Below are 26,419 nucleotides of genomic sequence, written 5' to 3'. Positions count from 1 at the left end.
GCTTATATTGGCTGGGAAAACTTTCTGGTAAATTCAGCTATTTATTCTTATGGTTTCAGGTCCCCAAATAAAATCTACTCTCTGAATATTCCCTTGCTAAAAACGACTGGTCAGGAGCTAGATTACAGCTTTCAGGTGGAAGTCGTAATTCCCAAGACTTACGTAAGAGACATTTCTATGTGAAGTGAGAGATGAGGGACAAAAATAATGCATGTCAGATTGGAAGTGACCATGTCTGAAGGCCACACCTCATCCTTCAAGGACACACTTCTCCAGCTCCTCACTGCAGGGAACTGAACTCTGTGATGGGCTCCAGCATCTGAGTTGAGAACCAAACTGCTGATGTTACTCATCAGTTGAAATTCAGAGAGCAGAGAAAGCGAATCTCTTCTCACAGTCCATAGTGTTGAGTGATTTCAGAACACAACATCCCCTCTGTCTGAGAGAACTCATGAGTCCATTTATAACCAGCAAAGCTTTTAAGCCCAAGTTTAGCTTTAAATAAATGCCAGTTTTCCTTTGAGAATTCTCTGAGTTAAGAACAGACTGCATGCTCTAGTGAGTAAAAATGTTTCAGTATGCACATTCATAGGTCTGCTAAACTGGCTCAGAATCTACTGTCTAGTTATGATCAATTTAATTGCTCTCTAAAGTGACTATTTAGGCATGGTATAGGAAGCCCTGTAGAGGACATCCAGGAGCTGCACCTGGTTGGATTTGTACTTTAAGCAAGGCAGCCTTCCTGGAGTTAGTGAAGGCCACGGAGATGATTTGCATCCAGAGGGGAACTACCCTGTTATGCTTGCACAGTAAAGTGAGGTTTACATGATGGATGTCAGTTGTGGATTGCCAGCCTGCTTCCCTGGGTAATTTGTTAGTTGTCATTCCCTCCTTCCCATCCTCACCTCACCTAAAAGCCAAAATTACTACAGGGGTTTTGGTCTTTGTCAGCGGACATTATGAGCAGGATTTAGAAACTGAGAATTTAATTAGCTGCTGAAGTCACTTACTGATAACAGTAGCATATTGGACTCTTTATTTGATAAAACTCTGTCAGGCATTTTATGTGTAGGGAATGAAGACTAATGCTCTTATTTCTTGCAACTTACAGTCAGGACCGTTAGACATACTTTAGAAAGGGAAGAGAAAAAAATTAAAATCAAAAGAAAAATAAATTCCTTGGACTTCTCATTTCCTGTCACCAATGTTACTTCTTTATCATTGCAAAATATATTTTGGTTTGCACCCCTTTTTCTCTGTGGGCTGCTTCCCACTCCAGAAGGCTCTGGGGGCTCTGCATGTGCTTATGGCTGTCCCCTGCTCTGACAAGCTCACTCATCTGTGGCTGCTGTCAAAATGCTGCAGATGTTCTGAGAGGCAAATCAGTGTCTTATTGTAGGCAACACCTTACCTAAGCCAACATTTATACAAAATGAGATTTATACAAAAATATGCTTTTAAAATTCTTATTATTTTAGGTATGTGGGATATTTTTTATGCACGGGAGTGGTTTATTCGCTAGCTATAAAGGCTGGTGTACTGCAAGGCACGGAACGCATTTCCGAATTGCTGCTGTCGCAATTAAGGCTCTGTGACACGATCATTAGTGAGGGCTCCAGTACAGGATGGCTTTAATGCGCACCTTGACTGAGCGCAGTCCTTTGGGAGCGGTGACCTCTTGAGCTCCACAGGCGAGCACTGCCAGCTCCTGCTGCACCCTGTCCTGGGGACCAGGGGATGCCTCCCGGGTCTCCCCGCTCAGCCAGCCCGGGTTTGTGGCGTGGGAGCTGCCCTCCCGTGGGTCCCGCCTGAGGTCCCGCATCCTGCTGAGCTGGCGCTTGGGCTGCTGCTGCTCAGTGCTGCGGGCACGGCTCTGCGGGCTGAGAGCTGAGGGCACGGCTCTGCGGGCTGAGAGCTGCGGGCACGGCTCTGCGGGCTGAGAGCTGCGGGCACAGCTCTGCGGGCTGAGAGCTGCGGGCACAGCTCTGCGGGCTGAGAGCTGCGGGCACAGCTCTGCGGGCACAGCTCTGCGGGCTGAGAGCTGCGGGCACGGCTCTGAGGGCACGGCTCTGCGGGCTGAGAGCTGCGGGCACGGCTCTGAGGGCACGGCTCTGAGGGCTGAGAGCTGCGGGCACGGCTCTGCGGGCTGAGAGCTGCGGGCACGGCTCTGCGGGCTGAGAGCTGCGGGCACGGCTCTGAGGGCACGGCTCTGCGGGCTGAGAGCTGCGGGCACGGCTCTGAGGGCTGAGAGCTGCGGGCACGGCTCTGAGGGCACGGCTTTGAGGGCACGGTTCTGCGGGCTGAGAGCTGCGGGCACAGGGCTCCTCCTGCCTGGAACGGGGCATCCCGACCCATCCCTGGCGTGGCAGCTGAGCTGCACACTCTGGGAAGTCAGAAGTAAGGGAAACTTGAAAACACAAAGAAGCACATTGGGCACCTTTACAAGATGAACAATGGAGTACATGGGTCAGTTACTGAAAAAAAAAAAAAAAAAAAAAAAAAGCAGCAGGTTGGTGCTTTTTAAAGACTGAGAATACAGAGGAATATCTACATTTTGTTCTCAAAGCAGAGCTTAAGAGAGATCTAAATGATTCATATCCCTTGCACTGGCTCTCTGCACAGGATTAACTTTGGCCCTGTTAGCATCTAGTCATTTATAATGAGAGCATTAAAAAAAATCACCATTTATTGATTTGCATCTCTCAAGAGCCCACAAATGACCTTACATTTCCTCTAAAACCAACTATTGAGGTCTTTGCAAAAAAGAAAAAAAATATTTTATAGTAAACACATTTCATATTACTGTGTGTATTTTTTTTCCCTAGGTAAATAATCCTGCTTTTCTCTGTTAGTAACAGTTTAGCTGATGTGTGTTTTACAGCTTCTTTTAAGCGCAGCAGTTCTGAATGACTAATAGGAGGGGATTATTGGAGCTATGGAGCAGTCACAGACGTGGCCTGCACAGCTGTTTCCAGACACCCAGAGCTGGGGAGCTGAGATGGGAACAGTTTGCTCATCACTCCCACAGGATATTGATCCTGTCTCAGCATGGCAGAGGCAGCTGAATCCCTGAGTCCTCTGAAAGCCTTGAAGAGCTTTGGCCTCCAAGGTTTCACCTGCCTTCCCCTGGCTGAGCTCAAGGAGAGCCCAACCCACACTCTAAGAGGACATATGGGTAAATGGCACAACCTTGACCATGCCTGTGGCATCTCCAGCCACCCTGACTGAAGAAGGTTGGCAGGTTTGCTTCCTTTCTTCAGGGCTGGAGGAGGATCAGCAGCAAACCTTCAGCTGAACAAGATCAGGCAATAGCTGCTGTGGGTTGCCTGCTACTGGGTGGGCAATGGGGAAGGAAAGGTGGGTTACTCCACCAGAGGAGGGTGAGGGAATGTGGCTGTGGGGCACAAATTAGTCGCTGGGTGCCACTGCAGCTTGAGCAGTTCATAGGAACGATGATCTTAAGTTATTCTACTGTCACTGAAATGCTTCTTTCATCTAGAAGATACCACACCATGGTGATAGCTAGCTGTTAATTTTTTATCACTAACATGACCAAGTAGAAACTATTCTGAGACTGCGGAGACCAAGCATGGTGAGTTGAGGGAAGGGCATATGCAGAAAAATGACATCTTTTTCTCCATTCTCTGAAAGGAGAGCTTGGATAGCAAAGGCTGGCTGCTTCACTTACAGACAGCTGTGAAGAGGTAATTCCAGTTATCCTTAGTCTGAGCTTCCCTTTCTCCAGGTGTGAAGCTGAGATAATGACACTTTGTCCTTTTGAAATGCTCTGAAATATGTGTCTTTTTGTTTAAGATCTAAATGTTATATGTGATTCCATGCACTTGTAAATATAGGAGATTTGCCATAACTGTGAGCCTACAAAATTGTAACGTTCTGATTCATAGTAGATGTAGTATTAAGCAGTTGTTATCTTCACCTCCACTTTTTAGGTAAGCAATTAGGCAATTGCAGCATGTCCATGTGTTTAAAATGGAGCCCTTTTTTACTACTTGTTTTCTAAATATTTTGAATGTAAATATACAATAGTTGGGGTCTGCTAAGGGAAGAATGCTATACAAATGTATCCTTCAGCTAAAAATAATTAGAATATGAATAAACCTGCAAATTTGTGTAAAAAAGATAACAGCTTGGAAGGAATGTGGGAGACAGTTAATAAAAATATGTTTTTGTCAGAAACACTTTTCTGTCAAGAATTCTATATGCTACTTTAATTGTTAATTATTCACTTAAGACAGGAGACAAAGGAAGGTTTTGAGGTTTTAGAAAAAGAGTCTTTTACTTCCTTATAAGTAAGGAAAAAGGGCTAACAGGGCTGCAGCCATTTGAATAGGCTGCAAGGTCACCCAGAGAGAAGTGATTTAAGCTTTATTAAGAATGTGAAAAAAAAAAAAAAAAAATTCTAACTTAGCCTGGGAATATTAAGATTCAAACTGCAGTTGCCTAAGAGAATTTTGATACATGGGGCAGAAAGGAATGATCAATGCTTCATAAATATAATAGTGGTAAACACAGTGACAGGAGAAAAAAAATGTATGTGGCTAATATAATTGTTACAAATTTAGTAGCTTTTGCTGTGAGATCAGTTATAGAGGATTTAAGAATAAGGCAAAGAAGATTTTTTTTTCAATAGAAGATAAATGTGAAAGCTTTGAAAACCACCAGAAAGGAATTAGGTGGAAGAAGCACAAGGAAGTATGCTGCATTAATCGTGTTGTAGAATCATTTTGTATTCCCTCATCTTAATTATAAGGCATATTCTCAAAACTCATTTATGGAATCTTTGACCTTCACAGAGGTCAGATGCAAATGTGCTGGAGGGGAGGTGAGGGAAGAGCCAGGTGGAAGCGGGAATGTAAGGGCAGGACTCAAGCTGAAGGAAATTGAAAAATAAATCCTAGGTTGGCAGGAGAATGCAGACTGGAGAACAGAACGGAGGATCTGGGAGGAAGAAATAAAAGACACTGCACCAGAGCCATCTTTGCAGGAGAAGGACCAAATACATCCCTTGTTGAGATGAAACTTGGCAGAGCTTACTATAGCATCAGGTGCTGACGTCTGGTGTTGGAAAAGAGGAGGCAGAAGCAAGGCAAACTGTGACAGACCAAGCAGGGAGTCTGAAGGCATCTGTTTCCCAGCCTGAGGAGGAAGATGGGTGGATCAATGCCGTGCACAGTGGTCAGGTTCTGGCTGCTGGCAGTGGCAGCAGGCGAGGACTCTACCCAGCTGGGCTAGGCAGTGAGGGGACAGGAAGGCTTAGAAACACTTGAAGTTTTAGTGGTGGGACAGGAGTGGCAGAGAGCCATCATCCCTAACACTGCAGTCCGGTTTTGATTTAAATTGTAGCGCACTTCCAATAAAAAATAGACTTAAGAAATATCATTTGGATTCTTGATAAATCAACTCCATTGCTTTTTTTCCTGAAACTGACTCCTTGTTCTTCTCTGAGACAAGTATTTGATTTACACCGATCAAGTGCTGGACTCATCTACTGCATATGTTGCTGGGGATGTGGTGGTATTTGAATTATGAAGATCTTGATATGAAGAAATTGAGAGATTCAGGTCCTTTTTGGCTTGTCCTCGCTGACCACTGAAAAGTATTGCTGCATTGGTGGATAAGTGTAGCCTCCTCTGAGCCTTCCAGAGTACTTAGGACTGGATGGATGTTGGCTTCTCACTTAATTGGAAACGCTGGGGAGAAGAGTTGGAGGCAGGGAATTCTACTCTTTTGGTTCTTCACTTTCTCTGTATTTAAGTGTTCCTTTCTGATGGAGCACAGATGGTCTTAGATTAAGGAAAATACATGCCAGAACTGCGGGCTAGGCTCAGACTGGGAGTTAAGCTTAACATGAAATAAGCAGAAGGCTGTAATTAGCTTATCAAGAGTGTTAGGCACCTGGTGGAGGAAAGCAGAGATGTAATGTGCAATGTAGCTATAGAACAATAAAAAATACTGAAATCTCTTTTATGGAACATGGAGGACATTTCATTGCCATGTTTATGAAACATGGAGGACTTTCTCTTCCAGCCCAGCCTGGTAATTTCTGGAGGGTCTTACTTATTCTTAGTTATTAGTGATTTATCAAAAATGGCCTTTTTCTGACAGTTTGTGCTGCTGAGCACCAAACCCCATAGAAGCCAGAGAGTCTAAAGGTCACAATCTATGTATGTTGCCAACAAACCTTCCAGGGAACCTTACACCACACTTGCCTGTGCACAATGTAAACTCCCTGATATTGCAAATATCAGTAGTCTCACTGGTCCCTCTCATTCTTTCTGCCTGTTCTTTGCAGCCGTGTGTTGGGTTTCACCTCTACACGAAGATTTAGGCCCACTGGGGCAGAATTGCCTTTTCATTTCCAACAGAAATGCCTAGCAGTATGCAGCTGAGTAGTCCATGTGCTGCTGCAGTACATGTCAAAATCATAGCAGGAAAAGGGTCTGGATCTTTTTTCTAGGTGTGATAGCAAGCAAATGGAAATTCTTACATACATTTGCTGAGCTGAATAGGGAAATACAAAGACTCCTTTTTAGTTGAGGGTTTAGAATTTTTTGCCCATTTTATTAAAGCTCACAACTATTACTTTAAATTGGGGAAGAGCAAGAGGGAGAGTCTGGTTTCACTTAAGTTCCTGTGGTTCAGTCAGGATCTCTGTTTTCAGCCCGCCTTGCAAAACTTTCCCAGTCTCTCTGGCTTGCACAAGACTGGCCTTGGCTTGTTAAAGTAGTCTCAGAGCTTTCGTTTCGTCTCAATAATGCAGCTTTCACTTAATTAAAGATTTCCAGTGCCTTTTTTTTTCCCTTTTGGTTGTACTACACCAAGCATAAGTGCACAACCAGAAAGGAATTTTGATAGGATAAAATAAATCACATGCACATTTATCTGTTAAATTTCGCACTGCCCTCTTTGTTTTTTCCAAGCCAAGGCAAGACTCAAACCATGTTCAGCCTCTTACACAATTTTAATGAGAATATATTGCAGTGTTTGTCATCTGAAAGAGTATTAGCATCCCCGCAATGCAATAGATGTGATTTCCCTAAAGAAAAACAGGAGACACTGAACAGTGAAAATGACATCTTAGTTCTTCATTAGTCTCCATAATACTGCAGGAAGTGCTGGTTTTGATTCCTGAATCTTAGCCTAATTGCTGTAAGAATCAGATCCAAATTGGACAGTTCCTCAAACTTACTTTAGCTTCTTCTCAAAGCAAACAAATAAATGCTGAACAAGTATATTCAATGATGTAACCAGGAGAGGAATAAAGAATGCAAGACTTCCCCACTTTAGGAAGCTGATAATACACAGACATTTCATATGTGCTTCAGCGATTACATTTTCAGATTGAGGCATATATGGAAAGATTGCATTTCATAGCTGAACCTTTCATGCAGGTGCATAAAATTGCACTCAGTTCACTGTGTAGAATTTGTCCATAAGCAGAGGGGGAGGGAATGAAGAAATGTATAGTGGAGAACCTTTAACATCTCTCCATAAGCAGTGAGCTTCAAAGAGTTACAATAGCAAGGAAACATAGAGCAAAAAAAATGAAGGAGAACAAAATCGCTTTGCTTGATGCAAAAATACAAAGGAGACTATAGCCATGGTAAATTGATTTTGTACTGAATATGGGCTGGTCCATTGGAGGGGGTTTTGAACCTCCTACTCCAGAAATCATTGTAGAAAACAGTAAGAGGAGGCTGCTTAGAAGTCTTGTCACATCTGTCAGCAGAGCGCACAAAGAAGAAGGAGGGATTTGGTTCTGAATGGAGAGTCTGCCAAAGAACATAAAGGGGTGGAGATGGACATCTTTTGGCGGTAGAGGAGCCTTGAAAGAATTGCCTCCACTATATCAAGGGAAACCATTGCTGTGACTACATTCATTGGCTCACTTCTTAGAAATAGCTTGTTGTACCTTGTTTGTATCAACTGAAGAAAAGAAACCCCTAAACAAAACCTGTTCTTTACAGAATAAACAGTGCTGGTGCTGTTACCCACCTGGCCAGTGACAGCTGCACCTGCCTGTGCATCAGCTGTACTTATATTCCTGACCTGTGCTTGACTGCAGTGAAATTTTTCTTTAATTATTTTCCTCTCAGTATATTTTAACCTCTTTATTTAGTTATTTTATTGATTTAACATATAATCTTATGTCTCTGTAATCTCCAGTACATTTTGTAAATGTTTGTTATCCTAAGCTGTAAACTGAATGTGACATGGCAAGAAACCAAATTCTACTGTGGCAGTTAATTACCCAGTGTGCTGAAAGTCTCATCTCAGTTTCTGTATGCTTTCCATCTACTCTAATAGGAAAAAACATTGTCATCTTTCCCCAACATTCCCTCTGCTGTTCTCCAGTTCCAGATGTTGTCATTCATTCTAAACTGGCTATAGGTAAGAGCTTCAAGGTCTTTTTTCACTATCATCCCAGTTTACTGAGACTGTCAATTTATATTTGGCCCCATCCATGCTTTTTCATGCTTAAAAGCAATAGCTTTCAAAAAACGATAAGCATTCCCATATAGAACTTGCAACTAAATCATTGCACTGTTAAGCACTTTCAAGCAAAAGGAAGTAGATCACCAGCTAAATGAAATCATTGTCACAGACTGACATTTTTCTTTACATAGAATGATAAAAATACAAACACTAGATAGTGGAAACAGAAATGCAGTGCCATCTTTATCTCTCCTCTTCAGAGCTGTATCTTCCTTTGAAAGCATCATGTTGGCGTGTTCATCTAACATTACTGTGTAAATATGTAACTGTCAAAGCTCAGCACACAGGCAGAGCAGAGTGTGCACTCCTTTCTTTATCATTATGGACAGCTCCACACTCCAGCATCTTTGTACCCTTACACTGATTCCCTTCGCTTTGGACATATCCTTGTGGCATTACATTAGTGCTTATATTGACTTTAAGGATCTTCCACAAACCTTCTTATCACTGTCAGTGAGAGGTTTATCCTACTCTGAATCAGCCCATTAAGCCAGCATCTCTCTTGCCTTTGGGTAATGTACATTCTCCTCTTGCTTTCTCCCTTGTGTCCCCTTTGGGTCTCAGAAGAATCCCATCCCTGGTATAATAAAACTCTTCTGATTACAAAAACCTCACAATGAGTTATGTGGCTGGTGAGCTGTGACCTTTCCCTTCCGTGTGGTTGTCTCTCAGTGCTCTGCCATCCACTGCTACCTGGTGTCCCATTTATTACTGCACTTTACCTATAATGCATTTTGACAAGGCTGTATCTACACAGGCTTGCATGGGGAGTCCTTGGCTGCAGTGGAGGCTCACAGGTCCTATGAAAACTGCAAATTTGGACAATAAAGTTCCATTATGTTAAAAAGCTCAAATTCTCCTCTGTATGGAATTCAGCATCAAGTTACAAATGTTTTACAGAAGAGTTACTGAAAATACACTTAAAGCAATAGCAAGACAATCTGCTTACTTCAAATAGGAATTTTAATTTGACAGCACCTAAGACTGAGCCAGCTGCTCCATTGTAACGTGTTCTTTGCACACTAAAATTCCTGAAGAGCTGAAAAAAGCTGTAACCTGTACATGACTTGTTTATCTTAGAAAACACCATTTTAGCTTTAGTACTTGGTATCAAATGTACTTTACTAAATCCTTACACAATCGTCTTTAATAATAAGACCTTGAACTTGTACCGTGCTTCCATTTGGGTACACTGTGGAAACCATGATCTGTTAAGCCTCATACAATGCTCCTTTCAGATAAGGGAATGCATAGTCTGGAGCTGTAAATTCCTACCTGACACTGCAGAGAGGGGGGAGTGTAAGATTTACAGAGCTTATGTTGTTTAATGGGATCTCTTGCAGGACAAATGGAAGTTGAAGGCACAAAAATTCAAATTTCTTTTTGTAGATGAGACTGTGGACATGCCCCAAGATGTCAGAAAGGACAGGAAGCATGAAGTCTTGCCCATTGTTCTAATCTCTAACCCCACTCCCTCATGCACCACTGATTCAGTGGATGTATTTTGTGATGCTAGGAAAAAAATGCTGTCTAAGAACTCCTTTGTACTAGACAGGAAAGTTTTTAGTCTGCAAGAGAGCAAAGGTCAGTGCTCATCTCTGCCTCTGACATGCTCGGTGGCCTTTCCTAGTCAGTTGACCTCTCTGTGCATCTAGTTTTCCCTTCCTCCCATGTGCCTGTGTTTTCTGTTTAGACTGTAAGTGCTCTCAGATAGAAATTCTCTCCCACAGCATTTTTGTATATTGCCTAGAAATATGGGGTCACAATCTCAGTTCACTCCTCTACGTGGTTCCATAATACAAGTAAATAACAAGGAATTTTGAAGCTGTGAAAGAGAGAAAATCAGTAACTGACCACCAAAGAGGAATTCACAGCATCTAAGAACTTTCTCTGAAAGAATAACATTTGCAGTTGAGAGCAGGTTGTGCCTTTAGGCACACTCAACTGCAGTACAGGAGCTTACCCGCTTGCTGCAGAGCTGTGCACAGGAGGAAAACTGTGGAGCATTTTACCTTGCATCTGAGGTACAGGAGGACCATGAATAGGGTGAGTGTCCACGACTCAGCTGAAGTACAGAACCTCATTTGGACTGGGATAATTTGATCAAAAGAGCAGAGCTCCCTTACCTGGAGTCTGCAGCCCTATTCTGCCAGGTGTTAGAGTGGTGCTCTGTCCAGTTGTGCTTGGAAACATAAAGTGAGAGGACAGACTATTTAAATCAACAAGGCTTAAGAATGAAACCAAAGAAAACAAAGTCAGTCTTCTGAAAACACTTCTCCCTGTCTACTGGGTGAATGCTGATGGACACCATTTTTTTGTGCAGTAGGTGAACCAGGGCAGAGGAATGTACCTCAGACTATTGCATTTCCCTTTGCAAGGATGTGATAACAGTCCATGAGACAGACAATCATGAATATCCAAAGATTTGGAAGCAAGTGAAATATCCATTCTTAAAAGGAGCACGTCCTTCTTTTGATGGATTATTCCATCCTTACTATGCCAGTATGAAGCATCCACTTCTCCTCTGGCATGAACAGAGTGAGCGATTGTGTTCAGAAGCCAATAAATAAATGCCAGGCCAAAAGCAGTCCCTGTGCAGTGAGATGCTGACATTTGTTTGCAGAGAGAGGGTCTGATTCAGAGATTAAGGTTATGGGAACTGAAACCCACTGATGAATTTTTTTCACTTGTTTGTTTGTTTAGTTTGTTTGCCAATCTCTGTCTTCCAAGTGTTACATTTGAGGTCTCCTCCTGCTGAATTACTGTCCAGCCACTCCAGAAGAGCCATGTGTCTGGGCCAGTCTGTTGTTATGTACTATGGGTTTAAATGGAGCAAACAGCTTGGGTTTTACCACATCTTGAAGGATCTGAGATCACTTAAGGAAAATCAATTAATAATTTGAAAACACACAAGGCAATTCCCCTCATCCAAACCCCCTCCTCTCCCTGCAATGAATCGACTGAATTCCATGATCATTCCTCATACCTGCCACTGCATGTGGCAGTGATCTGCACTTCATTTACCGCTGTGTAAAGCAGAACTAAAAGTTTGGCATTCTGTTCTTTTGGTATTAGTTATCTTTTTATCAGACATGCTTATCACAGTTTTAATAAATTACTAGTAATGGAACTTTAGAAATGGCCTCTAGGGTATTAAGCTACTGTGCTTTGTTATAAGGAAATTAGATTTAAATAGTTATTATTTATGGAGAACTGTAAATGTTCCTTGTCCTCAGGAGACAAAAACAACCAATGTTTTAAGAAGGGAATTTAACTTTCCACTTTTAGACTAAAACAGCAAGTATTTTTGGAGAAGTTCTGGAGGATTAAAAAGAGAAGAAATAGCTAAAGTGTTGGAGAAATGTTTTCACTGTAAACATCGTAGAAATGGAAGAACCTCTTCATGGCTTTTCTGCATCCAGCCTATAGAACTTCTTTGAAAGATTTTTTTCTTCTAAGTGGTGTAAGATTGAGCATTTATCAATTTCTTTTAAATGCTCTGTAGAATGTCCCCAGAAAAGGGTAGATCTACACTGCTGCTATATTATATAGACACTACAAAGTATACAGAAACACAAGGAACACTTGTGAAATGGATTTGTCATTATCATCAAGAATCTATGGATGACAGTTTAGAAGTCTGAAATCTGTTCAGCAGTATGTATGGAAAGATTGAGGCTGGCATCTTGTAGGGGACTGAACCAGCCTCTGAGCAGCCACTGCAGGAATGTATCTGCAATTTAGCAAAGTCCCTAAGAATGTGAGTAAGCTAAACTGGTTCAGTAGGGTGTGTAAATATGTGCTTTATTTACACTGAAGTTGCCAGATCCTAAAAGCAGGGCAGAAACATAGTCCCTCCATGTTCTTCTCTCCACAGATTTGAAGAAAAGCTTCCATACCTTTCTGTGAAATGAGCTAATCCAAAAAAGATGTTGTGAATGTAAATAAGAGATGAAGAGATTTTTGGCCTGTATATGGAATCTAGAAAGCAAGTTTTTGTTTTTTGGTTTTATTTTCTGGAGGTACATTTTTCTGAATATACTAGTGTCTTGTACAGTTACTGGAAAGGAAGATGTCAATAAATACACTGGGAAAGGAATAACTCTGCTAGCTCAGGTCTCTAGCGCACAATAGCTGTCACAGCACAGCACCTCCTGCCCTCCTTCCTCATGCATAACTCAGCAAAGGGTGATGTGACTGGCAGGCTCTGCTCGGGGTGCCCTCGCAGCACAAGCACAGAACCAAAATCACCTTGCATTCCGTGGGCAGGTTGAGAAGTCTCCTGTGGGCACTGCAGAGGGTTGATGGAAATGGAAACTCCTGCGTCAGCACACCCGAGCTTGGGACACAAGGTGCTGCTTTTGCTTCTGCATCTGCTGACAGCAGCAGAAACCTGAGGAACACAGTACCTTCTAGAAAAAACTGGCATCTCACAGAATCAGTACCTGATTTGGGGGGTGTTTGCTTGTTTGTTTTTTGGGGGTTTTGTTTGTTGAGTTTGTTATTTTTTTTTCTAGTAAGCTTGTACTTGAGGGATTTTTGTTTCCTTTCAAACATAATATAATATACAATAATATACATACTATACATAACATACAATGTGCATTCTGGTATTACACATTTTTCCCCTAGTAGGACAGAACAATATGGTTGTGGGTCTGTCTGCAGGCATGCAAGTTGTTTGCGTGGAGCACTTGTTTCATGGAACTGAGGTTGGTAACAGATGGATACGTTCATAATAAAACACCTTAGATGGATATAATTAACAATGGGTTTAATTAATAAACATGTATGTAACATATTCTCCTCCGATCTTACCTTTCCAGTTTTAAAGCAATGTTTTGGTTTTGCATGAAAACCTGCAACCTGTATTATGTAAGTACAGTGCAGGGATTAGTGTATGCTTAATCTGTAAATTCATATTGAGGTGTTGAAGTATAAATTGCTGACCTGAGTACAAAAGATGGTCCATAGAAGTCTAGGAAATTTTCACATTATCAGCTGAGAATGCACATAACTATTGATAACAGTGACAGGCAGGTACTTTGGAAGCCAACACTGGGATGTGCAGGTAATTAAATAAATGTATCTAGAAAGCCTCTCTCAGCAGTGCATGCTGAATAACTGATGTGACAGCACATGATGAGCTAGAATTCTAGAGCACTGTTGATCTGCAGTCAGAACTGTGATGCTTATAATTTACTGGGAGAGATATTAACTCTTTCTTTCTGTGTCTGGATATGACCACTGAACATTCAGATATACTGAATAGGCTTAGCTATTGTCACCCCTTCTGTTAATTTCTAGTTGGGCAATGTCACACAAGGTACGTGTGATTGCACACATGAATGCTTCTCTGTGATTATCTCCTTCATGGGACTTCTGAAAATGCAGAAATAATACACAAATGTGCATTTATTTATTTATTTATTAATAATTGAGAAAATCTGCCTGCATAGAACTCGGGAAACAGAGATGTGAAGGACCAGCTGTCCTTGCAAATAGGCTGAAGGAAGGCATGTTTATTTGTATTTTCAGTTCAGGGACAAAGTTGCTTATCATCTGGTGTCTCTCTGCACAGGTGGCTGGGCAGTCCTGCCCATGGTTTGCATGGCTCATCTTGCATAGCAGCTAAGCAGTTCCCTTCACATGGCACATGACTCTGGGTACCCCCATCCTGCAAATGGGCACTGTGGTTATAGAGGAGGTCCTTAATAGATGGAAACACTGTTAGAAAACTGCATTTCTTCTGGAAATGCATGAGGGAAGAAATACTTGAGAATTTGTAAGGAGGTAGCATGAAAAGCTGGATTGCTCCCTATAAGGATGTAATGGAAGGAATTGCTGACCCTGTGACAGCCTAAAAAGCTTTTTGCTTGGTTGCTTAAGTTCATGCCTAGTACATAGTGTCCTGTGTTTGGATATAGCCCGGCTCCCAGGTTTGTCACGTCTTCATCCAGACTGTCTCCTGCAACCCATGTGTCCTAAACCAGGACACCATGCCATGAAAATTGTTTTATTGCATATGGGTCCAGAGATGTGTACTGCTTTTGATTGACACATGTAGCAGGAGGTATAAAAATAATCCCAGATGTGTTTTCTGGGGCTGGGAAACTGAAATGTCTCAGACAATTGAGAAAATTAATCATAAATGCAGGATGATATCCCAACAGAGTGACCAAAAACATCTGGTGGATACAGTTTGTCCCTCATCCAAGTTTGCAGAGGCAGTTAAAGCAGTAAAAGAAAAAAAAAGAAAAAAAAAATAAAATTAGTTTATTGAAGAAAATAAGGGAAGGAAGGGGAGGCACCTAAACCATTGTTCAAGAACATGGCTTTTGAGAAGAATTATGATCAGCTAAGGAATACAAAGCATCTCTTACAGTGCCGTGGTGTTATGCAAGTGTTAAGTAGGTCTGTGTCTCACTGATAAATATATGGGTACACACAGATGCACCACAGAGAGAGAGATCTTTTTGAAAGTTGCTCTGTCAAATATCCACTAGTTTGATCCTGGGGCAAAATGAATCTAAGGCAGAGGAAGAATATGTGTTCATCTGTGGAGGAGGGGCTTGGGTTGGATACACCAGTGGGAGGACACAGAACACCAGCATCCTACAGGGAGATTGCACAGAGTAGCCCAAGGCAACAAAGGTGACAAGGGTGGGACATTTTGACCTGAAAAGACAGCTGATCAGTCAAGCGAAGAAACCAAACAGTGCTGGAGAGCTCATGTGAAAGCCCCAGGCTCAGAGGTCTGAGCCTAGCCAGGTCCAAGCCACAGGCCATGGCCACAGATGTGTGCGGGCTCCTGGGAGTCCAGCAAAAGGCCTGGTCTAGCCTGTAGGTCAGCAGACCTTGCAGTACAAATATTTAAGTGCACATTAGCTGCTTTGCTTTGCAATTATACTTTTATTATTGTCAAGATGTTCTGCTTTGCAGGGTCATGAATATTTTCTTTGAGTCACCAGAGGTCACTGGAGTTAGTCAGCCCTCAAGCTAGCTCCTCCCTGTCCTGCCAAAGGCATGTGTGGGACTTGTAAAACATGCTCTGGATTACCATATTGCTTAATTATCCTCTTAGCTCTAATGAAGTGCACCCTGACTAATGGTGTAGTCATAAACAACATGTTGCTAGAATTTGGGCCATCACCAAATGGATAGTTCTTTATCACTGCTCATCAAGGTAGTGCTTCAGAAGGCTGAAGGGCAATGTGCCTAATAGAAGAAAACATTTAGGCACATTAGAACATAGCTGGAGGAGAGCAGTGCTCTGACTAGAGCTATGTTTGCAACATGCCTCGAAGTTCTGTGGTGCAGGTGTCTGGCAGGAAGAGCTGGGTGATTCCTGGGAGGCCAAATTCTTCTATGTTGCACTGCTGCGATCCCAGGTGACCCAGAGTATTTGCAGAGAAGCAGCATCGATTGCTGGAGCAACCAACAATTTTTGTTTTCATTTTCTCCTGTCAAGGACGGTTAAGGTAAACTGGGCTGTATAATGGAAAGTTCTCTGTCTCTCGTTTTAAAATGGGAAGGGCTCACACACAATAAGTTATCTTTTTTCTGAATATCTTTTTTTTTATTAAAATTGTCAAAACTTGACTGAAGGTACAAAGACAAAGTGTTTTAATGAGGATGGGCTTGAGCTGGGATTACAGATCAAAATCCTACTGTGCAGTTGCTTTGCCGATCTCAACAGCTCCTGGTAGTCAGCAGGAAAAACTCCTTGCTCTCCTGTGATGGCTTACAATGTGAACTCTGTCATCCAGTGACATTCCCTCTCAGGATATGACTGAATGATCCTTTTCAGCAAAGACTTATCCCAGCTCTCACAAAAACACTTCTGAGGCACAAGCTTTTGGCCTCCACCCTGGACTGGACTGCAGTATATGTGGGAGGTATTTCCCAAGTGGCTTCCAGGAAAATACCTGTGCTCTTCTCTTCTCTCACCAGATCTTTGCCTGTGTTCATGAAGTCTTTATTTCAAGTCAAATTGAATGAAATGCTCAGCTAATGGAGAGATGTTTTTTTTAGTTTTTTGTTGTTTTGGTTTTTTTTCCTTTTGAATGAGATAGAAATACCCCTTCCCCAAATATTGTATATAAATGCATTTCCTGGCTGGTTGCATTTCTTGTCATTCTGAATGAGTGTCTTCATGGACCTGAGCTGGGAGTGGGAAAATTCATCCTCTCTTTTTAGTGGTTTCCCAACTTTCTCCTGCAAAAAACTGGATTTATCATGTGTCAAGAGGACAATTTCTGTGGCAGCCTAGGGTTTAAAAAGCATATTGGCTGCAGTGAGAAGTTCAAGAAGAGTTCAGATCCGGACCGAACTTTGAAGCTATTTCCTTTGTTGGTAATGGACTGAGGAAAATAAAAATAAAGAAAACCTGGCTCTGTTAAAGGAGCTTTGGATCTTTATCTGAACTTTGTAAGCCTGGCCTTTCTCTATGTAACAGAGCTGTTTTTCTGGTACACAGAATGATGTATTATGTATAGTATGGATATTTATATGTATTTTCACCTCCAGCTAACAATACCTGCTTGAATTTGTTAGGACTATTTTTAAAAAGTGCTGAAGGGAGGAAAATAGGGGAGGGCACTGAATAGTTGGATACATTGCTAAATATTTTAAATCTGAAAGTTCTCTTTCATAAAGCTTTTCTGGTCTTGAATTTTCTTGTGGAGGAAGAGGCCTCTTCATTCTGAAGCAGTCAGAGGTGACCGGGGGACCCCACATGCTCTTGGCCTCCAGTCAATAGTGCCCTCAGCCCTAATGTGTTTTACTCTACCTCAGGACCTGACCCCACTTGTCTGGCATCACAAATCACCATCAGCCTTTCTCCCCTCTTCCCATCTCTCTGGGTTTCACCTGTCAGCTCCCAGTCTTGATCCAGCTTGATTCACTGCAGGGTTACTTAGAAGGTGATTATCTTGGGGGTAAATTTACGAAGACTAACAGATTTGTGCAGAACTGCTGGACTTTGCTGTAGGGAATTTTTCTTTTTGGCAATGAAAGCTGGGGCTTATACAGCACTAGCCTCTTTAAAAAGAATGTGATGACTTCGTGTGTGGGGCTTATGTCCTGGACCTTCCAGCTGAATGATGATCAGAAATTATATTTACATGTAAATTAAAGTCTGTTCTCTGTGAACGTTCCAGTTGCCACTGCCTCTGAACTTCTCGTCTATTTATCATTTGTGTGCACTATGAGCACAGTGGGAGTTAGATACATGTTTACTGTCACAATGCTGCTTTTAAATTGGGCTGCGTAAATTGGCTGGAGATGCTTGCCTTTGTTTTGGGAATCTCCAGACATGGTGGTTGGTGGCATTCTTGTGTGACATGCATTTTGGTTTTTCAGGCAACAGCATGGGGTTCAGATGAAGACACCAGGAGGTCCTGTCAAAGTAAAGGGAAAACAGAGGTAAGTTTTGCTTTGTTGCAATGATGTTATGGGTAAATATATTTGCAACATGTGAATTCCACACAGACAATGTCTGACACCAGTTCGAGCCTGCAAATTTGCAGCACTTCAGCTGTACTGCCACATGGGTATAAACACCACCAAGCAAGCCACTTCAAAGGCCCCCCGTCCAAGTTATTACACTTGCTCTGCATGAAATTTAAAGGTGATTTCAGTGCTGGAGAGGACACAGTTTGTGGCGCATCAGGGAGCGGAGTGGTGGCAAGCCAGGGGTAGCACTCTGCAGAGGGGTGTGAGGCCAGGTAGGATGGCTTAGCCCAGGTCCTCAACAATGAGCCACTGGCATTCATCCATGTGGGATTCAATGTGTGCTTGCAGTTGGAATTCATAGTTGTATAATTCCCTGGAAGGTGAGAATTGAATCTGCTCGCAGACTGCAATCTGTTCAGGCTGAATATCACAGAGCTGCTTTGGAGGCAGGTGTACTCTGTTAAACTGCAGTTTGAAGTAAGAATTGCTTGAACTTGCACATGCTGTCCCAGAAGTTCCGAGTTTGTAGGCATTTCTGATGCAGCCACAGGGCCTTTCCACCCTTCTTCTGAGGAGCTAAAATGAAGGCATCTATCTAAAAGCAGGAAATTTTTTGATTTTTCAAGTGTGATATTTGTGCTCTTCAAAAATCTTCAGTCCTCAACTGAGACAGTGTCTATTGTCTTTAAAACAATACTGCAAAGGGCTCTCAGTCCAAACCAGAGGATATGGACAAAAGATAAGACAGAATAAGCACAATTTTTGCTTAGACACAGACAATCAAGCGGAGAGTGATTGTGTGGCTGCCCCAAAATGCTAGAATCTGCCACATTCCAGTTTGCTGCTTTAAACACAGCAGTATCTGATCTTCCATTGACAATATTATTTTTATGTGATAAAGTTCTTGTGATTACTGTATTAACTTGTATATACACAAAAACAAAGCTAGCTTGAGTTTTTCCAGATAGGCAACAATTTTCTTCATGTAGCTGTGGAGGACAGGAGTATGGGCATCCTAGGACATCTGTTAGAGTTTCAAGTAGAAACTACATTATGCAGGAAATCAGCATGGAAGCAAAATGGGTTAGGATGGGCAAGCACCAAACACAGCCAGCAATGAGAAGCAGGACAAAACTGAAAAACTCCAAAATCCAAGACATGAGGAATTTTTGAATTTGTAGTATGTGCATTTTACATGTGCAAAGAAAGGTTTTCCTCTTTTCTTCCATTGTAAAGTCTGTGAGATTTAAGTTGTATCCTGTTGTTCATGAAGAATTTATATTTAAAACCTAGAAATATTTTGTCAACCCCTGGGTAAAGCCATACATGTGACTGAACAAATTCTAGGGTAATTTCAATCTATCTTTGTTACTGTTAGGCCAAAAGTAAGACATAGTCTAAGTATCTTCACTGCTGCCTTCTCACACTGCAAAGGGTTTGGGAAAAAAATTTCATGAGCATAATGCTCTGAATAGCTGAGTTTATGCTGATTATGACAAAGGGTTTGAAATCATTTGGTGGGTGCAGTGACTGTGAGTGAAGTTTGGAGGAGCAGTAGTTAAGATGGCTCTTAGGCACTTCTTGACATACAAATAATGGCAAACAAAGGTGTTGACTAAGACTCTGACAAGAAGACAGGAAGCTACAAAGGCAGAAGGATTCTGCAGTAGCTAAGCACTGATCTCCCAGATCTCTATCTACTCTAACCTGTATGTTCACAGCCGAGTCCCCCTTTAAATTCATTGTTAGTTGCACTACAGAAAAATGACTCAGCACCAGCTCAAAATTACTGAGTTCAGTCTAGGCAGCTCATGAAGTGCTCTACTCCAGCTAAGCCCAGATCTGACCCAGGACCGCTGCCCTTGGCTGGGTAAATGCAGCAGGTGAGGGCAGCACTATTGTGAACTCTTCTGATTCTGCTGTGCAGTGGTGGTACAAGGTGCAGAGCTCTGTCTGCCTCAGCTCTGCTTTGCCAAAACTTGACTAATGGCAGGTTTCTACCCAGCACAGATGATTTGATGATAAATATGTTGAGGATTGACAGGCACTTAGATATATGGTGATAGAGGCTAGAAATAAGGGGAACCTTTGGATCTCGCATTAATTCACAGTGTAGTTTGCCTAAGTTACATGACTTACATTGACTATATAAAACTTACATTTTCCTTGCCCATTTAATAATGTATGTATTTTAGGTGAAGCTTTCAAAACTAGTTCATGTATTAAAATGCCTTTTTTATTGTGCTTGTTGAGTAGCTAAATAAGATACTTCCTGCTGCTTAGAAACTCTCTTCCTAAAATGCACACAGCTGTACCCTAAGAAAAATAAGAAGCACAAGAATAAGAGCCACAAAATGCATATCATGGAAGTGCAATTATTATTATATAATATTATCATTATTATATAATAGCTACTTCTCATTTGAGTACCTACTGAAAAATCTGTGTCTCAGATAAAGGGTTAGAAGATACCATTTTTTCTGATACCTCTGGCCATGAATTTCACTTGTTTATTCCTAAATTGAGCTCAGTACCTGTGTTTTTCTGCTGTACCTTTTTGAAAAAGATGGAAAGTTTTGCACTGAAGACCTGAAGCAAATGTGCTCCCTGAGCTTTGGTGGATTATTCTAATGGCAGATCACCTTCCCTGGTAACATATGTTTTATTTTTTATTTGGATCTGTCTTCAGTTTTGAGTGGCTGTGTTTCATTTTGCCCTTCTCTGCTAGATTAAAGAGCCCTTTAGTTACCAATATTTATATTTTACAGAGAGCACTTGCATGCTCTTTTTAATGCAGTACTTTGGCTTTTTGATAAAGTAAAAAAGATGAATTCTCCAAGCTTCTTTCTCTAAGTCATTTTTCTACTGCCCTTGAATACTTTTTGTCTGTTTTCTGCATGCTCCAGTTTTTCACCTGTATTCCCTTGTCAATCTCTCTAATGCCTGAGTGTGATTAAAACAACCTTCCACCCTCCTCAGTTCATATACATGGCAGTTTTTTAAGCCCCTCTGCCACAGGAGATCGTGCAGAATTGCCTGGTCACTCTGACCATGAAATCCTTTACGCAGTTATTACTCTTGGGATGTAATCTCCTTGCTTATACATAAAGCCCTTTTGTTCCTCTTTCTTTAATGTATAATATCTTTTAAAAATGTATTTTTTGTAAGGTCCAGCTCACCAACCATCCTGGCACATTATCTATCTATCTATCTATCTATCTATCTATCTATCTATCTATCTATCATCTATATCTAATCTATATCTATATCTCTCATTGACCTCAGTGACCTCAGAAGTAAACTTTTGCCACTATTTAATTTTAGGTTAAATGTTTATTAAGAAAAATGTTGATACTGGGCTAGTACCACCCCAGCTAGGGCTCCACTAGAACAAGCAAGTTTATGAGTAATTTCACTTTGAGGAATTTTTTCATCACAGTAATTTATCAGACTTTAATCACTTAATGTATAAGTTCCTGAACCTGATTTTAAAATTAACTCTCTGTAATATATCATGTGATACTAAAACAAACACCTCAGAAAAGTCTCTTTCACTGATGTTATTTTTATCAGCTAAAACTTATGGTTTCCTCAAAGAAGTGTGCATGCTTTTCTTACCATGTCTCTGGAGAGCCACGCTGGCTTCCACAAGTAATCGTTCTTATTTTTGCAGCATTTATAAAGTGTAGCATGATCAATATCTTTAAACTGTCCCCTGGAAAACATCCACATTACTGAGACAGTGCACAGAACAAAGTCAGTGTTATGTTGCCTTTCTTTGTGTCTTCCAAATGAAATCATCCAGAGGTTGTAGTTAAAATGAATGATGGATAGAGCAGAAGGGAAAGAGGTGTATTTAATTTCATTAGGAGTTCAGTTCCTAGTTTGTAATTGGTTTGTCTCTGCATAACAGTTGCCATCAACCACATCTAAGGAATTTTGCCTAACATGGAAAATTGTGGCTTTTTAAGCATTAGAACTTTGGTCTTTCTTTTGTCTAAGCACCAAATTATTTGTTAATGTTCCAAAAGCAGCACATCATCATATTAAACTGTGTAAAGAAACCCTTTGTGAAAATGACAGTGAAAAATGGCAGCCCTTACATTCTGCCCTAAGAGCTTTGTATAGCCAGGAGGAAGATGATGCACTAATAACACTTCTGGAGCAAGAAAGAAGTGAGAGTAATATCTGATAGGCATCCAGCTGGGTTGTCCCACTGCATTGCCAGTATAGCTTCTTCCTTCATTTTTGTCTGGTGTCCTGTTGCTGTGGATGCACAAGGTTACAGGGAAATCCTAGCCCAAGGCTTCAGCCCAGTGTAATGGGATTGGTGCACAGAAATTGCTGAGCTAAAGGAGGAATGAGTTATTTCAGGCCTTCCAGTGGCTATGTGTCACACAGAGGAGGCTTATCTGCTTATCTGGTGGAACTGGGAAACTCCACACCAATTAAGAATAATAGGAATCCAGGTAGGAGAGGCACCATAGAAATTCCCAGGGAAACAGGAATAACCAGGAGGCCATCAACTATTTTTATCCCCTTTGCTGCTATTCCTAGAAACCTGAACCTACATTCCTATTACTTCTGCTAAGCTATCAATGCAGAATCGGTCCCCAAATAAATTTGATTAGATGTCTATTAAAGAACATTTGTCTGGAAAAAATCATTAGCAATTCTCTTTGCTACCTGTTCCACTCAGAGGAGAAGGGTAGGGTTGGCTGGGGCCTTGGCTTAAACTGAGTAACAGAATTGCTTGTCCAAAGAAGTGAATGCAGATGTCTGAGAGTGCATCAACAGCAGTGCTCAAGAACAAAGTTGGGTCTTGATTATTTTTTAATAAATTGGGATAAACTACAGCAGATAAATTAAATGTTTGCTGTCCTCTAAAATGTCATAGAAGGTATAACTTGGAGTTCTGCCGGCTGATTCTCTGAACTCCAGGTTGTGCTCCAGCAGTCCGTGTTTCTCTACTGAGCATGACAGACTCTGCAACAGCTATTTTTCTCATACAGTGTATAACTAAAATATATCAGTATGTGATGAAATAGTGTTAACCAATAATTAAAAAAGAGATCTCTGACAACAGAGCTTGGGTAGTTTATTTAAATTAGAGAGCCATTAAAGTAGTGCCTATATATAGCTATGCTTTAAAAGAAAAATGCCTCTGTACAATGAGATTAAGGGTTTATAACATTTTAGAACTCTGGTGTTAAGAGATGACAGAATAAACAACTAAGAAGCATCTTGCTTATTTGCAACAACCTGAAACTTTTTGAATTTTACCTCAAATGGAAGCTGCAGGAGATCAGCCCCTCTGTTTGCTGAACTGTCCACATGAATGAAGGCAGTAACAGGGCACCACTCTTGCTTCTCAGGTTTGAATTGTGCTCTCAAAGCAACCTGATGTCTCGGTGAGCTAGAAAGAGACTTGGTCCTATCCACAGTCATGGACATGCAGCATTCTTAGTGCATGAACAGCAATTCTAAATACTACAAAAAATTAAATAAATGAGAATAGGCTTAAACTGAGGACGTGGCAGGAAGGGACTTCTGTGCAGTTTGTTCTGACTGTGAGATCCTGTGGCTTGTAGTGCTGAGCATTAGAAGTCATGACTTCTTCCTTGAAAACTAGGGTCATTAGACCGGAGAAAAGTGATGCCTTCTAAATTTATGGTCCTGTCTCAATAAAGGGATGAGTACCAGGTAATTTTGGGGAAAGAACCTCAAAGTGTAACATGCAATTCATAGGAAAATCAGAAATATGCTTAATTCTTTGGCGGTGAGCCACAGGTTTTTATCAGCTGTGCCATATATTTAATAATAATCCTAACTAATATAACTGAGTTATTCTTATTAACCATATAAATATGCAGTCTTTCCCCCTTTATTTAAAACCTTAATCTCTTGATCCCTGTAATATCTTCTGGTGATGAGATTTGCAGACTGATCATACACAGATTTGACTGTCTGCTCCATAATGTGAGAGCAGGATCCAAATATTGTCTTGTCTGGACAGAAGTGGGTTCAAACTTGCCAAATTTTCTGCTTATATTACAGCCCATCTGATTTTTGCTTCCTGTGTGCCTAGAGTTTTCCAGCCACATGGAAGAAACTGCATTAAATAGCTCCTATTTTCTGTAGGGGTTTGTGAGATCATTTTACTAACCAGTTGCCTCAGCTATGACTTGTTGCAGAGAGCGTTGTATTGAATGACTTTTCAGAGCAAATCCAGGCTGGTTTAAAGAACACAGAGAGGAGGCTGTTCCTTGCTATTTATTTTGAGAATGGGGTAGTAAGAGGATCTAATTAAATCTCCCAGACACTGTCTTGAGAAAAATCCTGCAAACTAGAGCATTTAAGTGGTATTGTTCCTTTGCTTTTGTTGGAGACTTCATAGACTGATGTGACTGGCCATGGGTACAGCAATATGAAACACGAGGTGAGCACTGTATTCCACTTTGGGCCAGGCAGGTTAGAGGTCTGTGCTCTGGTAGTTAGACCTTTGTGTGTGTCCTGTAGCCCAGTGTGTCACCACAGCAAGTTTAGCACCTGCATTGTTTCAATTCCCCCAGCTGAGAGAGTAGGGCAGACAATGTGCATCTGTTTCAGAACATTACATTAAGTGTTTAAATTGCCTTGAGACCAGTGCATGAAATGAGCATATTATCATTGCTCTTCCTCCAGGAGCATGGAGTGCTGCTACCATCATCACTAAGGCAGGTCAAAAGAAAATGCCTGCTCAGTTAACTCATAGGAAAAACTAGAGGTGGACACAGCCCACACCTAGCAGCATTATTTTTACAAAGTAAAATTGGAGAAAAAATGTGCAACAGATTCACCACTGCCAGGAGACTGCAGCACATGACCTTCCACAGAAATTCTTTTTGTGTGCTATCCTCTCAACTAGGAAGGTTTTTATAGAAATTTAAGTTTGTTAATCTGTAATAGAGCTCTGTGCAAATAAAGGGAATTCTCCAAATTAGGATTTAAGATTTTTGCTGGGCTTTAGTTAGAAATACATTGTAGTAGCTAGGCAGGAAAGGGTCCAGCAACATACCTGGTCTTAGCTGTTTTCAGTCAGAAGCTGTGCTCTGCACCAAGCAGAGAATGATGGCAGTGGAGGGGGAGCAGGTGGGTACTTTCTTATTGTGTGAAATTTGAGTACAGAACTGCATTCTAGGTTAGGTGGCAAATCAATTGTATTCTGCAAACAACACTCTGTTGGGAGACGACCTAATACTTTTTTTAACAGCATTCTTTCAAGCATTTTTAGTACTTTGCAGTCAAATATATAGTGGTCCTAAAATGATGTGGGATTGAATAACTGTACTCTACAGAAAGAGGAATTACTTAACTCAGTCATGAAATGCAGACATCTCTAGGGCAGGAAGGAACTGACAGGGCTCCCAGCACCGTGCAGCAAGGACAGCAGAGGGCAGAAAGGCTGGCAGGCCCTTTGTCTTGTTAAAGGAAGCAATGAGACCACTATTCTCAACACAGGGTGGGACAGTGCTTCTCAAGGTCTTGTTTGATCGACTGATGCACAGTCACCATGACTGATCTGCTTCTGAGATAAAAAGAGTTTACCCAGCTATGAATCTAAGCTCTCATTTTTGGGTGTTGGTCATTGGGTATCTGATTCCTGCTGCCCCTCAAGTCTGGCAGCATGTGATCTATGGCACTCAGTAGCCTCTTTCCAGGCTGGGCAAGTGTTCCTGGGCTGGTTCTGGAGTGCAGTCTGTGCCATTCAAAAGCAAGGATCACATACCATGTGGCTAACACTGGCAAGTTTCTATGTTGAATCCTTTCCATACAGCAAATGAAATAAGATAGTGTGTAATTCAGCTAAGCAAGCCCCTTCCTTTCCAGATCATAGGGGGTGTTTTTACACTGATGAGTGTTGCAAATGAAGTCTTCAGGGAAATGATCAACAGCATGGAACGCTGTGAGGTGGGAGCATGCTGAATGATTGCTGCTTACAGGAGAGAGAAGTGGTGTCTGCAGCTGTAGGCTCAACTTAGTGGCAAATGATGATCTATTGGAGAGAAGAAAGCAAAGCAGCCTGGGTAACCCAGATGAGGCTGCTATTTTTTAACAAGTTTCCTTTTCTGTTTATGGTATAACATAATAAACTTTCTTCCCTTGGGGCCCAGTGGGTGCCAGTCATTGTTCATATCCTCTCCCCTGAGGTGGCTCAGGGCCCAGGGCAGGCAGGCTGATGCACGTGGCTCATTGGGACTCTTTGGGTGATTCTTGGGGATCTGCAGTCTCTTGCACCTCCTCTGGGAATTGCACACTAGTCTCTTACCTCCTTTTTCCTGTGTGTATTGTTAGAAAGTTCCTGTCTTATGTGGCCTCCTCTACCCCTGCTACTTAGCTCCAGAGGTGCTCACTTAGCCTGATCTGCACTCCACATGTCTCTGGATATGAGGCTGTGTGAGCAAAG

General features: G+C 41.6%; 1 protein-coding gene across 12 annotated transcripts in view; it reads left to right on the top strand.

Moving 5' to 3' along the window:
• Positions 1-26,419, top strand: part of SEMA5B (semaphorin 5B) — a 281,295-nt gene that overhangs the window by 188,855 nt on the left and 66,021 nt on the right. For 11 of the 12 annotated variants that reach the window (XM_086898536.1, XM_086898533.1, XM_086898532.1 and 8 more), the window contains one exon: positions 17,881-17,943. In XM_086898536.1, the coding sequence (XP_086754662.1) occupies positions 17,881-17,943 (63 nt within the window). Of the gene's footprint in view, positions 1-3,499; positions 3,593-17,880; positions 17,944-26,419 lie in introns of those variants that run through there. The other variant, XM_023931283.2, reaches the window with a different exon arrangement.

This window comes from Cyanistes caeruleus, chromosome 7 (genome assembly GCF_971803275.1).
Source record: "Cyanistes caeruleus chromosome 7, bCyaCae1.hap1.1, whole genome shotgun sequence".
NCBI lineage: Eukaryota > Metazoa > Chordata > Aves > Passeriformes > Paridae > Cyanistes > Cyanistes caeruleus.
The sequence above is the reverse complement of the archived record's forward strand: the minus strand, read 5'-3'. Positions and strand labels throughout refer to the sequence as shown.